This window comes from Adelges cooleyi, unplaced genomic scaffold (assembly GCF_023614345.1).
Source record: "Adelges cooleyi isolate 19-005CV unplaced genomic scaffold, UGA_ACOO_1.1 ACOO_flye_CR_arks_rails_tigmint_CR_PRNA_651, whole genome shotgun sequence".
NCBI lineage: Eukaryota > Metazoa > Arthropoda > Insecta > Hemiptera > Adelgidae > Adelges > Adelges cooleyi.
In genome coordinates, this window is record NW_026096352.1 from 5,831,482 (window position 1) to 5,846,943 (window position 15,462).

Consider the following 15,462-nt stretch of genomic DNA (forward strand, 5'->3'; position numbering starts at 1 on the left):
ACTATTAGCTCTAATGAATTAACCATGATGAACAATCTTTCTTCTTAACGGAAATCGGTAACGATAATTAAAACAAAATAAAACTCTATTGAATTCTGATTATCTTCGTTGAATACCTGACAATGTAATTATGTTTTATCTTTGGTAATTAATTTCAATGGACTTCCAAACATTTTTTTAAACATATTTTTCATGGCGTCGAATAAGCTATAAAATTAATTAAGTTTCTTTCTATAATCTAACAGTAATCTTTATACTTAATTCATTACCTCCAATTTCTTACCTTCACTTCTAAACATTCTCCAGTAATAACTACTATGACCTTTGGACTTATATGACTTAATATTAAACGTTTACCACGTTTTCGTTGTGTGAATGTGTTTTTTTTTTCTAATTACACATTTGAGTGGAAGTGTAAATTAATCATTGTATTGAATTATAATTAAAATTAGAGTTTGACATAGGCAGTACTGTGTAAACCACCAATAATTTTTATTGAATTGTATATTCACATTTCCCTGGTAAATCGAATAAAAAACCAGTTGCTAGAAATTCCTGTCTATTTAGAAACGGAAGTATATTTTTGACTTCTTTAGAAAACAACATTATTTAGTTCATCAACGGATGGACGGACGCACTAAGTCATAAACACACACAGCCGTTTAAATATTAATAATATATAATTTATTTACTATTAACTAGGTACAAGGTTTTATATAAATTTTACAAAAGCAGTTGCTCGGATTGTACGAAATAAGCAAGTCGGTTTTTTTTCCTTCAAATCGAGACAGTAAAAAAGACACTTTATATTATTTTATAGGTAATAATAATAATCAAATAATAATAAAACGCACTAATAATACAAATTATATAATCATAATAAAAATCAATGATTTTGTTTTATTGTTGTACAAGTATATAAAAAAACGAGCATCGTGTCGCACGAGACGGCGGTTACACAATATTATAACGGCCGCACAACGAGTCTGGTCACAGTGGACAGCAGCGATTTGCACCAGTCAGTGGTAGTGGTAGTAGTAGTAAGTAGTCTGTAGTAGTAAACAATCACAGTTAATTGAGAAACCCGATACACATGTGTACATAATATAATTATAATGAATGTTATAGAAATCGTTGTTGCTGCAGGTGAATAACGTAGTAATTATGATTTTCGGATTATAAAATATGTACAATACAAAAAGAACGCCCGGAGCGTTGTGGAGGGCGGTCGGGAGGCACAGTAATTGATCCGAATGCATTGTCTTTTGTGTTTGTCGAACGGACGAAATGAAAATAAGATTCATCGATCAAAAGAATTTCAAGAATAGTAATAAGAAAAAAAAATGGTTCATGAGAGTGTTGTGTTGTGTGTGTCTGTGTCTGTGTGTGTGTGAGATCGGGGAACAATGTGCGTGTGACTTAGAAGAAACCGTCTCCGGTGGGGTCGTTGAGCCACGGATAATTGTTTGGGCACCGGACGCACGTCTGCAGGTTGATGGTCTCGCCGGGCACCTCTTTGCTGGTCAGCTTACACGAATGCGGCACCCAACAGGCGGGCGGCCCTTCCACTACACACTTTTCCCTCCACGGTTCAAAGTTCTTTACTTCGTTAATGATCCGCGGCTTCTGAATCCACTGGATCACCTGTGTCATGGTGACGAAGTACACGTCACTGTGTTTGGCCAACACCTCGTCGATCCAGAACAAGAATGCATCCAGATACTCGGGGTTGTTCTTCAGCCAGGCCGCATGGAAATAGAGACCCATGGGCGCACGGTTCTGGTCGTAATGCCTCTCGAAATTGTGATTTAGGAAGTTGTAAAACTGATCACCGGACAGGATGTTGGAGCAAGAGTCGACCATGGCGCAGCCCGGTAGGTACTCGTCGAAGTTCGGATCTTCCCGCCTGTCAAGTTCATTCATCACCATTTCCCAAACGGCGTGGCTTCGAGTCGGGCAGTGCTGCAGATTACCGTGACACCTGTGATCATAGAAAATAAAGCAAAGCACACACACACACACACGCCGTAGCCGTTAGTATAAAGTCGCAAATTGATTTTTTAGAGTAAAATGTACATAATGACACCTACGTCAACCATCAGAGTCTTGGCTTAAAAATGTAGAAAAAGTAAATGCGACAAGATAGTGACAGTCTTAAATATTTATACTGGGCTGCGCACAACTTTATTAGTTCCACAAACCCTCATTAGAACACTGTGATTGGTCCAAACACGGTTTATGGAACGAAATAAAGTTTTGTGCAACTCAGCATTAAAGTATTAAAAAAAAAAAAATTGTTTTTTTTAAACCATCGCTTATTACTGCCGTTGAATTTGAATTGCTGTTGTGAAAACCAGATTCGAAGCGTGAGCGCCCACGAGTCCTTGAAACTCGATAACTTTCGCCGATTGAATAACGTCTCGTTAATGTAATCTTTGAATGTATCTAGAAATTGAATGTTCCGTCCTACGCTTCACTACAGCATCACGAAAACGAAACCTTGATATTCAAACGGCTATTGGACGCGTCGATCGAGCTACTTAATAATGTAACTACCGGCAAACTATCATAGTCTTGTGAGAGAGACATGCGTGTTGTGCAGAAGAGGCTAAACGTTTTCCAAACAATAGAAAGCGTTACTGTGAAATAACGTTTGTGGTTTGACCACGATGACGTACCTATCGGCCTACTCGACAGTTGTATTTAAAAATACTCACGCCACGTGTCGATAATATCGACACGTTATGAAAATATGTCAGTGTATTAATATTATGTCAGTGGGTGTAAAAAATAGATACTCTTACCTGTGTGGCATGCGGAAGTACATTGTGTATGGCCAGAGCGGCGGGTTGGACAAGGGTGCGGTGATCGAAGAGTCGTACAGGAAAGCCTGCTCTTCCATCATGGTGAACTGATTGTTGCCGCCTACTCGCAAATAAGGAGATCTCAGACCCACCACGCTATTGTCAGTCAAATTGGCGTACTTCTCTGTGATGATTCTCATACCAGCCATCTCCTTGGCCCAGTCTTCGACTGTGGCGTTGCTCCAGAAGTTTTCGTCGTCATTGTGCCTGAAAACACAGAAAGTGAATATATTAGAAAAAAAACCTGGTATTGGAAACACCGAGATTCGAAGTAAGGGTCAGATGCAAGATAGTGCATTGTGCAACCCAAGAGCTGTAAGTTAAGAAGACAAGTCGAAAGCAAAGCCTAAGTGCCCTGTGATTTTATCCGTCGGATATTGATGATACTAATAACAGCTGTAATGAGGATACATACTAATGTAATACTAATATGCCTAAATTTATACAGATCCTATCCCTTTTCGATTAGCTAAGGTTAATGTTTATATTAAATTTTAGCACTATAAGTTATATCAAATCAGCATAGTGTCAAAAATCTGAAACAAGTAGAAATGTTATCTTACTCTAAAACATTACATTCATAACATTGTGTGGTTACCGCGAACCTCTATAGAGTACAATATATTACTTGCAAGTGCAATACAGTTGTTTATATGATATGTATATTATTATATTTATAAAATAATACATACAAATTATATTTTTTGGCACTAGTGAATAACGTACTTAATAGGGGTTCGCGGTAACCACAAAATGTTATAAATGTTTTAGAATGAGATAACATTTCTATTTGTTTTAGATTTAAGACACTATGCTGATGTGATATAATTTACAGTGCTATATTTACATATATAGTTTTTAACGTTCTCCTTTCGCTAATTTTATTGTTTTTTTTTTTGTTTTCTAGCGGTTCGCACAAAACCGCACATCACGATCGAAGACAAAAGGTAACACTGTGTCTTGTACACATATTATTATTATTATGTTAGCGTGACCTAATTAAAGTTGTACTTCCGTCTTTCTCCCGCACAATCTTTGCACCTCTATACGTTAGGGAAAATTTGTAATCTTTAGTTTTGTTTTGTTTATAAAGAAATAACATTGAGAGACATAATAAAACGCACGCTGCAATCTTGTACGAGTCATCAGCATGGCGCTTTATTACGCAACCGTGTAGAATCAATATCGTCACCTTCCGATTGATACTACTATGACCTTCTCTGATGGAAATTAACTTAAAAATGTAGAAAGGATGAATTACATTATGTGTATTATATTATGTTAATATACTGTTACACCATCGATGAGCACTTGTGATCGCCTGTCGCGACGGAAAACGAATTTTAGAATGGGATGACTATCATAATACGGTACAAACAACTTTCTGTTTCTGTACACACACACAATAAAATCGTTAAACGGTCTTCAAATTTTATTGCGAACGCTTTAGTTTTATTATTTTTTTATAAAGCAATCGTGACAGGTTTACTCGACCAATTGAATAATTTCCGATCGGTTAAAGTGAACAACGCGAACAAAACGATTGCAAAGCAGAATTCTCCGACAGTCAACAGACAAAAATGACAATATTTTTTCTTAGTTTCGAAGTCACAAATATACGACAATAAACCATATTCAAAATTCAATAATAAATACAATGTAATATGCAACAGCATATGAACTTAACTCCACATAACTGTGGATCAAACACTTCGGTAAATTGAAAATTCCAACAGAAAATTTGGTACACCTACTAATTTTTCATTATTATTTTTTTTTTAAAAACCACTTGTCCGTGACTTGGATGCAAGTGGCACCTTTGTCTAACCTACGGGCAGAAAAAGTTTAATGACCGATTTCAAGTTAAACGTGTCATGACAAATTATATTATGTATACGTTGATAAATAGTCAAATAAATAACTGACAACGGAGAGTAAAAGAAAAAAAAATATATTACAATAATAATTCAAATTAAATATATTTGGAAACCTTGGACGCGAACTAAAAGAGAGCAAAAACCCCGTCGCCGATTCGTCATAAAGAAAAAACAAAAATCAAGATTATATTTTTGTATAATATGTATATTTTTCATATCAAAACTATTGCACAGTGAAAAAACATGATACTTGAGTTAACGACCCGTCCTAAACGACCTAATCGATGCTGGTGCATTACCATTTATATTAATGTATACAAAAAGTACATATTATAATACATGTAGTAGCCGCCTTAATGGATTCTCGACAGATTTATTTGCAAAGCGTTTTCTTACTGAAAGGTGTACCTTATACCTTTATATAAAGTATCTAATAATTATTACAATAAATAATAATTTTTTAAACCCGGTATAATATGCGATACACATTTTATACCGTTCGACTGCAAAGCTCTTTTACAAAATATGCGTAGGTAATAATAAATACGTCATATGAACATCTATATTTAATATTTATGTGCATGTTTTTCACACAATATCCAATCCATTAGCATTTGTCGTATGAAAACGAACTGCTTAAAAACAAGTTGTTCCGGTTTTCCAATGTGTGCTTACGCACGTTGTTTGTTATAACCACCTTTTGCGTCTCCCTGTAGTTACATATTATAATATTATTACGCACGTGCTCACGTATCTGTTTCTACAGACATTCCTCGTGGCATAATCGTATACAATCTAACACTAGAAGACTAGTCGAGTCGTGCTATCGTAATGGACAAAATTAACCACTCTCCGTATAATATGAAATATTCCCTTATAACACTATGATTACTGGTTTGTGCTATTTCCACGATCCATGTAATCTTAACTCTACAATGCATGGTGTTTTTTTTTATCCTAAAAATCGTTTTTGTATAGTTAAGACGTGTACACGCAAAGAGTAACGTTATCGAAGTCGGCCGGAGGAGAAAAATCGATGTTGTGTGTATTATATTATTTTACTTATCGAGTTAAACACCTGCAAGGAAAACCGTGTCTTACGCTTGTTTTATTTTAATAATTTTAAAGATCCGTCAAAAAAAAGATAATTATTGTAAAAACGAATAGGATACACACAGTTTAAGCAAATTTACTTCCCTTTTCCTTTGCGCTGCGTCCATAATATGATTATTGGATTATATTACACGTGGCAGTTTTACTTTCCAGCTAATACATATTTTACTTTCACGAGTTGTTCTTTTCTCTCTCTCGATCCCTCACTTACTGTTATTGCGAATAACAACTTCTAGTCGAAACACACATTAAACAAGTATAATAACCCATCCACCAGGCAAACGCTTAATTCTTAAATATTAAATTCGAGTTACAACTAGCCAATGTAGTATTTTTATACTTGCAGTTTCCATTGACGTGTACCTCAACGTTACGTCAACTAGTATAATTAAGTCTAGTATTCAAGCACCTTATCATGGTACATTCGGCAGTAGCGGTCATGTACTTTGCACGGTTGGATATAATGGTAGTTTAGGGGTAAGAGCGATAAGTGGTTTTTTGTAGGGCTATTGCTATATGCTATACTTTTGAAAATATATACACTTACGTGATGGAGTGCACGGCTATTTCATGGCCCTTCCTGTGAGTTTCCTGCACAGCCGAATAGTTAGTGTACTTGTGTGAAACAAAGAACGTGGCCTTGATGTCACAACCGTTGGGGTTCTTGCGCTTGCCGTTGAATATCTCTTTGTAAAGTTCAATGTTGTTATTGTTAATGGCGTCGTCGAAAGTGATGGTGATCATCTGGGGTACCTCTTTTGCGGGCAAGTCGTTAGGTATACCGGTACCGTCTTCGGAACAGAAACAATCTGGCAAGACACAAACCGAGGGATCACATGGAGGTGCTCGGTTTGGATCGTTGTCGCTGTCTGAAATCATAAGCGTGATAAATTGCAAATTAGTTATATTTCATGATACGACATAATCACCAACAAAAACCTAACAGTTCAAAAGAGCCAAGTTCCAGACCCCCTCCCAAAAAAGTCATTCTATCAAAGTAGTGATATCTACTGTCGTAAGACAAAAGAATGAAAATATACTATAAGACACAAATGAAACATGACCTTTCTGAATTAGGCATAAAACAGACTTGGCCGCAATGTAGATACCATTACTTTGATTGGCTGACTTTTTTGGGATGGGATCTGAATCTTTTTCTTATTTCCTGAGTTCCCTCCTTTCCATCATCCACGTAACTCCTGAGTAAGTACATTTGATAATAATGTTTTATGCTTCATTCAGAAACTGGCTAAGTGTTAAGCAATACAAGTTAAAGAGCGATGTTGCTAATGAAAGAAGGAGTGAAGTGACGTTATGAACTAAACAAATAGCAGATATGACTACAATGTAGATATCACTATTTTTATAGGAAACAGAGATATGTGGGTTAGAAAAACTGAGTGAATTGGTTCGTGTAAACACTGGCATTGCTGGAACTTGGCCTGGCGCACTGCCGTGCGCTCAGATAATATGTACATCTATAACCGTGCAATGATAACAACGCAAAACTATACTTTTATATCGAGTTGCTTGAACATGACAGCTAAAAATTACCAGCCATTCAGTGGCAATTATAAACTAAATAGTTTATTATCAAGCTTCTATTTAAGTATCATTCTCGACATTATAGCGAGCAATTACGGCAATGGTCAACTTGATAGTATGCCGGAGTAGGAATATAAATAGAATGGAAAAATTATGCTTTTTTAAATTTAAATAAAAATACAGCAGAGTTATGTAATGTTTTAATTAGTACCCTATTATAACGCAACACATAAAGGCTAGCTGTCAAAATTGTTGATTTTAATGCACGTCGAAGGTCGTCGAATCGGAAAAAAAATATTGGCATGCATTGAAGATTTTATGTTAATATTTATTATTTTTGCACGATAACATAGGTAACAACTAAAAAAAGCTATTGCAAGAGACCGGCAGTCCTTGTCCGGAAAAAACCCGAACATTTATTCCGATTTCATGACACATCCAATACAGTATTCTGAGAAATAAAATAAAATAACAGCTTGGGTATTTTCGGATCTGACAAGAAAGGTATAAAAAAATGCTTAAACACATTTTAATTTATAACACATCGTTTTTATATCAAGGTTCTAGTTCAAGAATCTAGACTTACCACATGAGTTTTCGTCAGAGCCGTCCGGACAGTTCTTTTCGCCGTTGCAAAACAGGCCACGTTCAATACACGATTTGTCTCCACAGGACAATTCTCCATCCTAAAAAAAAATCGTGTTTATGCAAATTATTTTATTATACTCTAACAGGACAAGACCAGCTTAAAAATAACAATATAGGACAGCACTTAAAAAAGGTAGTTAATACACTGTGAGAAACGTTTAAGGAGCCCAGAAAATTAAGAGCTTTAAAACATGTCTTCTCAATATGCTAGACGGGGCTTAAAATATTATAAGACAACGTAAAGTCCAGGTCATGCACAAATCTATTGTAAAATTTCATAGACAATAGGAATTTAAATTTATAGACAAATAGAGACGGGAAAATTAGTAACGAAACAATGAAAAATGTTTAGGAAGACGCGTTAGGATTCAATATATGCGACCAATCGATGAAAGGTTTTATTTTACATAAGAAGAGATTTAATTAAGAAGATATTTAACTTTTAGAGGAGGTTACATCTTCAAGTGCTAAGTAGAACCTGGTTTTTAAGATGTTTTCGTGTCTAAGACCTAATGGATAAAATTGACATTCTGTCTTCAACTATAGTTTCAAATCTAAGTGTCACCTGGTAATCAGATTCAAATTATAAAATTTAGGCATAACTAGACCTTAATCTTTGAATTTGTTAAAATGATGGATAGCTCACAACCCACAGGTACGTACGGTTCCCTCTCCCTCGCCCATACTATCACTCGTACTATAATAAAAATAACTTTTTATGTCAACATTTTTTTTTTTTTTTGCTAGCTCAGGACACCGTTGATCAGTTATTCAAGTATTTAACTAGATAATAGTGCTGAGCCTATGAAATCTATAAGACCTTGCTCACCGTGTCTAAAATACAAGTGGTGTTTAATGGTAGTTTTTAATGCACACACAAAGATAAGTGCATTATAGATCAAGGTTATAAAGTTTCGTTTTATTTAACACTAATCTTTTCTTAGCACGTTTGTGAAACGGTTTATTAGTAATATTTGTTTTAAGCCATTTTGTATTTACAATAATTACAAAATCATTACCTGGCACAATGGTTCGTCTGTGAACAACAGCGGTTTGACTTTGCGCTCTTTATTCTTCAGCTTGCAGTTCTTCACCGCAGCTTTCCAGTCACACGTTTGTTTTTCAATATCGAAATACAAACCGGCCGGACAACGGATCGCTTGCAAGCCCTGGAAAATCATAAACCCAACGTTATGCGGGAAGCAATAATAGTTATTGGCAGTAGCCAGAGGAAGGGTATTTATTATTATTAATTTTTTTATTTTTTTTTTTTTTGGCAAGTTAATTGTTTTGAGAAGCGTAGAGAGATTCGGGTGGATTCAATGGTTTTTTCTCGATAAAAAAAAAAGGTTCATAATGTTGTTATATTGTTCGATGGCATAATAATATTGTTTTACACGTATCCACCGTGACATGTTCCATATACTCACCGACGAGGTGCATTGAATGACATCACGGCAGCTGTCGCCATCCTGAGCTGTCAGCCGAAACCACTCTCCAGCGTCTTTGTCTTTGCATATTTCGTTTTCGAAACTTTCCTCTTTTTTCGGTTCACTCGTCGCCGCTTGTTGACGTTTAATGCGTGACAACAGCGAATCACAGGACCCTAATTTACATTAACGGGATTATAAATTAGTATGAAAAATATATTATCATAATTAATCGTTTTAAATAAATAAATAAATCAAAAAACACCACTAAAAACACATCAAAACGGATACTTCTACTGTATGCAAAAACGTCGAGGCCATGATACTTGTTCACAACTCAACTAAAAATATAATGATTACATTGTCTGGTAAACTAAGAAGTTAGAAGATGGCAGTTGACTTTGATCGAAAACCTAATAACTGCTGGTATTAATTGTTATCAGTTATCACTGTCCGCCTTGTGTTTAAACACCCAAATTTTAGCCAATGAGAGTAATTATTTGTTTTTAATGATCGCCAATCTTTGAGTGTTGAACAAGTAATTTACCTACACGAAAAAAAATATACAGTTAGACCAACTAAAATTATGGCTAATAACAAATTGTTTAGGAGAAATAACTAAACTAATAGTTGCTTTAACTAAACATTTAGTTGTCCGAATTATTTGATTATTGCATATTAACCATAACTTTAGTTGGTTCAACTGTGTATTTTTTACGTGTTCTTTGGTAGTTTATTTAGAACGTAACAAGTATAATTTATGAACTGATTTTTCAGATTATCATTATCAGAGATAGTTTTAATACCTACTTCGACGGGTATTATTTAAAATGATTCGACATCACGTGAACAACTGTGTATAATTTAATTTTAACCCGTTATTTTTTAATTAAATATAAGTTTTTAAAAATAATATCTTTGTTTAATTAAACAAAACAGACTATAGAGATCTTTAATAAAAACCCTTTTGAAATTGACCACAGACAAAATCTATCAAATTAGTAACATTTACCGGGTCAGTTATTTTGGATAAATTTAACCATTCATTTAATTGTGCTCGTTGAGAAAACATCATAATTTAAATAAAATATAGTACCGACGGAATCGAAAAAACGTACCAGGCGAAAGACTAATAATAAACCATAATAAACTTATTTTTCTAATAAAAAAATATGACGTTTCATTTCTAAAAAAACTCGATTTGGCTCCCACATACCTCAATCCAATTAACGAAAATTATCAATTTATCATATTATGTTAATATGATAATATACTATAGTCATAATTTTATGATATGGCCCAATTTCTTTTCCTTAATACTACTCCATACTCCTCTATAATGCCATCCTCCCACTGTGACACTTACCATGTCGCTTAAAACGTGACGGACAACGGACAAATTTTCAGAATGACCTCCAGCCATAAAACATACCAATGTTATAACTACTGGCTGCATATAATGCTGGTGCCGCACCGCAATTGTCAACTATATTGTGTGTTTGTTCAGTTGTAGTACATATTGTTAATACTTACATATAAAATATGCATCGATATTACAATAATAATATGCACCTTACATTCGATTAGTACCAACTACTATTTTATGGATGTAGAAGAAAATATGGCAGTGAGGTTAAAGTTCGAAGCGGAAGAAGAGTTTTGTTTGATCTAATGCGTTGGCTGATGAATGCGGCTACTGATTGTGAAACATAAAATTCGAAACAACTATTCGGCTTGTGTTATTTTAATAATAATATATTAAATGCTACGAGCGGCCGGGTACTATTGTTGGCTCGATTAGTTATTTTTATAGCGTTATAGGCCTACACGAACGACGTGTGAAAGTGTAAAAATCTAGAACTCCTAAATAACGAGTGAAGAATAATATTATTTCTCCGACGTGTTAGATATTTTCTTTTTCGTAAATATATTTATGACCGGAATTGATATTGTAGAAACAAAAAAAATCTAACCGAAAGAAAACCGCCGTCAATAATGGGTCGGATATGCAAGGAACGTGTTTCGTTTTTGAAAAAATCTCTTAATGTTTCCATCCTGTCATGGTGTTAAAGAACTTGGGACGTGGTTCACATGCAGTCGGTCACCAAGACACATTGCGATCATGTACTTCAAGTCACATACTGACTTGTGGTAATAATATTTTTTTTTATTATTTATATGTATCTATATAGGTACTAGCAAGTCCGCTTTCACGAGCAGGTCAGACGGTACGATCGCGCGCTCAATATATTATATTATTATGCGAATATTTTAAACCCATACACGTTATGTCTAGTTTTGTTTATCGACCAGAGAAAGAGTAATAATACATATAGGTATGTATTATAAAAAGCTCGGCGATTACTTTCTATGGGACCGTCGTCGGCGGTCAATAACAACGCCAAGGAACCTTTCTATCAGATAACCAGCCTGAGAATATTGATCTCGAACCATATCTCCTCCTCCTTCACTATTTATGCCGCCAACGTTATATTACATCCGAACGCCTCTGGCGAAGTTTGACTTCACCGAAACTAGTATAATATTATATGTTTATTTATAAACCTATACATAAATTAAACGAACCCATAGAAATTTTGAAAGTTATGTAAACGCTTTTTTTTATACTGAATTCAGTCTAACGTTAACACATGACCAACGTTTTTCAAGAAGGAAAGGGGTAGGGTTCACATGGTTTAAATGGTTATTTTCACGACCAAAACTAATTTATACATTTTTATGGATAGTTTATTTTGAGTCCCAATAACCTATCCCCTGAATACGGCCATGAAATAACACCTAGTCATTTTACCCGACAGTTCTACATAATATTATAATCGTATTTGAGCAAAACTGTTACCGCTTAAATGAGACTCCCGGATACGAAAATGTTATGTATGAGTTTTTAATAATAATAATTTAAGTAAATTGATGTGTGTGTTCGCTCGTACTAAGTGCCTAAGGACGCGTTACAGTGAAATCTTCTTAAGGCTGTGGCCCGGAGCGGACTTGTTTGAAAAACCATCGCTCCCACCCCTCTTGTCGTGACCATATGTCTGTACCCCAGCCCCCGGGTCATCGGTAGCAGTGCGTACCGGTTCGAAGGTTGTGCCATAAGCGCTGCAGACTATTATTTAAATATAATATGTACAGTATACCTCGTAGGCATTAAATTACAGTAATAACAATACCTATCACATAACGTGTCGATCGGGGTTTATACATTAATACAGCTATATACACAGACAAACAAATTAATATACATACATATGTATATTATGCTAAATGTCCAGCAAAGGACGGTTTTGGTAAATATCGACAACGAGGCATAACGCCCTCGAACGGTATCGTGCCGTTGAATTTCGATTTTTGGCCATCATCATTTGCACAATCATCATTATTATACGTACTAAGAGGAGATGCTCCTTTTGAATAGTAAAATTGCATTTTGTTTTTGCCGCGTTGAGTAATTTGTTTGGCTTTATGAACGCCCAAGAGGCATAACGACTAATTCCGTCTTCAATACATTTCAGCCTTCGGCCGTATAGTGGAAAGAGTACAGTTCCCGTCTTTTCAACTACTAATATTATTTACTATAATTATTATATATATATATATATATATGAGCCGTTGGAGTTATCGTGCGTGCAATCGAGATCTACAGTTAAGAAGCCGTATATATAAATCGTTCGGTTGCTCAACGCTGGCCTAATCGCAAACATGAACTAAACAAAAACTAAATTCTTATTACCTTCATTGTGATAAATGCGATTAACCGTCATTAAAACAGCTACTTTAAACGGTGCGCGTTAGTTCATCAGTCATTCAGCAGTGCACATGCCTTTGACGAGTGGGTCCTGTTCAACCTTTTTTTTTAATACGGCACTGCTGAATATATATATATATATAAAAATATATATATGTATATAAATATATATATACATATATAATATATATATCTAATTGTAAACAATTTTTTCTATACAACCCAACCACCTTTTTAAAAAAAGGACTTATATTATACCTACACGATTATCGTGTTCGCCCGGAGACTTTAACGACTGCCCTCGTGGTAGCTTTAGCGCCTATATTAATACTACTATGTTCACAATGTAATTGTAAACACAATATACAATACTATTTTATTAATATATACTGTCGTTACTCACCTAATGCGATCAGGCATGCAATCGCCAGGAGACCCAACGACGTGCTGGTGGTAGTCCTCATGGCGGACTAACGCCGTGGAACAAATGCGATTTGCTGCACACGGACGTGTGTGGTAGAGTTGGAAACGTATTCGTGCGGTGAACGACAAAACGTCGGTTTCGATGTCGGACTTCTGTATGAAATATGTGTGTATAATATTGGTACTATAAAAAAAATTGCTATGTTCGATTGGACGGCGGACAGTCCGCTGGAACGAGCGGCGGAACGAGATTCGGCTTGACACTTGGACGCGGCCCGTTCATTTATTGTCTTATATACGCCGACGTACATTTCACCGGTCGCTTTATCGCCGACAGGTGGAGCCACCGGACGGTCACAACCGTGAAAGTCTGTAGCATAGCTGCTGACACGAGGGTATCATTATAATCTATATATATGTATGTAGGTAAGCATATGTATACTATAGCTGTACCACCGGCACGACCAAAAAACTAATCGCGTACATGGCGGATATGCCGAATAACCATCATCGCACAATATTCGTGAAAGCCCTGCGAGGCGAAAACAAAACGACCTGAGGCAGCCATCCGTTAAGGCGTCACGTCCAAAACAGGGGAGGATATAGTAATGAGGTGGGGAGGGGGTGACCATTTGGGCAACATTGCTCTCTTGGTTTTAGAAAATCCCGTCTAAATACAAATAACTTAATAATACTTTTTCAATTTAAAATTAAGATTGGAATTGAATAATATGTAATATTACAGCCATCAGATATGTGATGCGGAAAGCAATAATTAGGGACCTCCTGTTGATATTTTTCAAAACGGTATAAGTTTTATTTGTTTTAATCTTCATTGATTTTCGAATAGTTTAAGACCTGGTAGGCTGGTACATCTTTGTAGCTAATAAAAATTACTCAGTTATTGCACTTTGAAATTTATGAATTTTTATATTAATATCAACTTTTCCCACAAGGGAAAAATGGTATTTTCACTATCACATATCGTCATGCTTTCCTAAAATATAGTACACACTTTTGTTGTACCGAACCTAATATATAATTCCAGTTTTTTTTTCTAGGCGGGGAACTAAAAACTGTCCTTCCAGTAAAAATCTTTGGATCCGTCTTGTAAATATATAATATATGTGTGGTAAACTCTCATTTTTCTTCACTTATCGCTTACAAATGGGATCGACAAGCCAAATCCGCTCTCTCCACAATATTTTATCGATCAATATTTTTCCATTCGCACAGCTCGATATATTTATTTATTACATCCATCCACTTTTTTTTCGGTATACCTCTAAATCTCCCAAATGATATTTTTTATAAATCTTAACTAATTATACAGCTCGAATAATACAGTTTACATATTTCCGGTTTTCTTAAAGGGCCCCCAAACTCTGCGTGCCCAAGGGCTCCTACATAGTCTTAGACGGCCTTGCCCATTGGCCACCTCTGTAACATAATTGGAGCTTCCATTATATTTGTGCTATTATAAGTAGGGTTTGAATATATTGACTAATTGTTTTCGGTAATCGAGACGTACAATGCTTACCTATACTTATATACCTACAATAAATTGTTAACTTTTAGGTATAATCAGGGCCGGATTTAACTAAGAGGCGCCCCTAGGCTAATAAAAAAGAGATAGGCATTATACATTTAAAAAAAAAAATTAAGAGTTTTGCCGGCCGCGGCGCCCCCTCAAGTTGTGGCGCCCCTAGGCTACAGCCTAGGTAGCCTAGTCCTAAATCCCGCCCTGGGTATAATATTTTAACAAGATCAAAGCAGTCGCAAATAATTATTAATTT

General features: G+C 35.4%; 1 protein-coding gene across 1 annotated transcript; it reads right to left on the reverse strand.

The window, feature by feature from the left end:
- Positions 1–661: 661 nt before the first annotated feature.
- Positions 662–13,941, reverse strand: LOC126844997 (chitin deacetylase 1). The gene is made up of 7 exons (XM_050583567.1): positions 13,647–13,941; positions 9,478–9,653; positions 9,067–9,216; positions 7,986–8,085; positions 6,402–6,723; positions 2,805–3,071; positions 662–1,981 (listed from the first exon to the last, which is right to left on the reverse strand). The coding sequence occupies exons 1-7, from the start codon at positions 13,705–13,707 to the stop codon at positions 1,420–1,422; spliced, it is 1,638 nt and encodes a 545-aa protein (XP_050439524.1). The 5' UTR covers positions 13,708–13,941; the 3' UTR covers positions 662–1,419.
- Positions 13,942–15,462: the final 1,521 nt, after the last annotated feature.

Excerpts from the sequence above, each read along its gene's own strand:
- LOC126844997 (XM_050583567.1), bottom strand. The coding sequence starts at position 13,707 with ATGAGGACTACCACCAGCACGTCGTTGGGTCTCCTGGCGATTGCATGC. Across the intron at positions 9,217-9,477 it reads TCATTCAATGCACCTCGTCG|GGCTTGCAAGCGATCCGTTG; the intron begins GTGAGTATATGG and ends ATGATTTTCCAG. Across the intron at positions 6,724-7,985 it reads CTCTGACGAAAACTCATGTG|ACAGCGACAACGATCCAAAC; the intron begins GTAAGTCTAGAT and ends TTATGATTTCAG.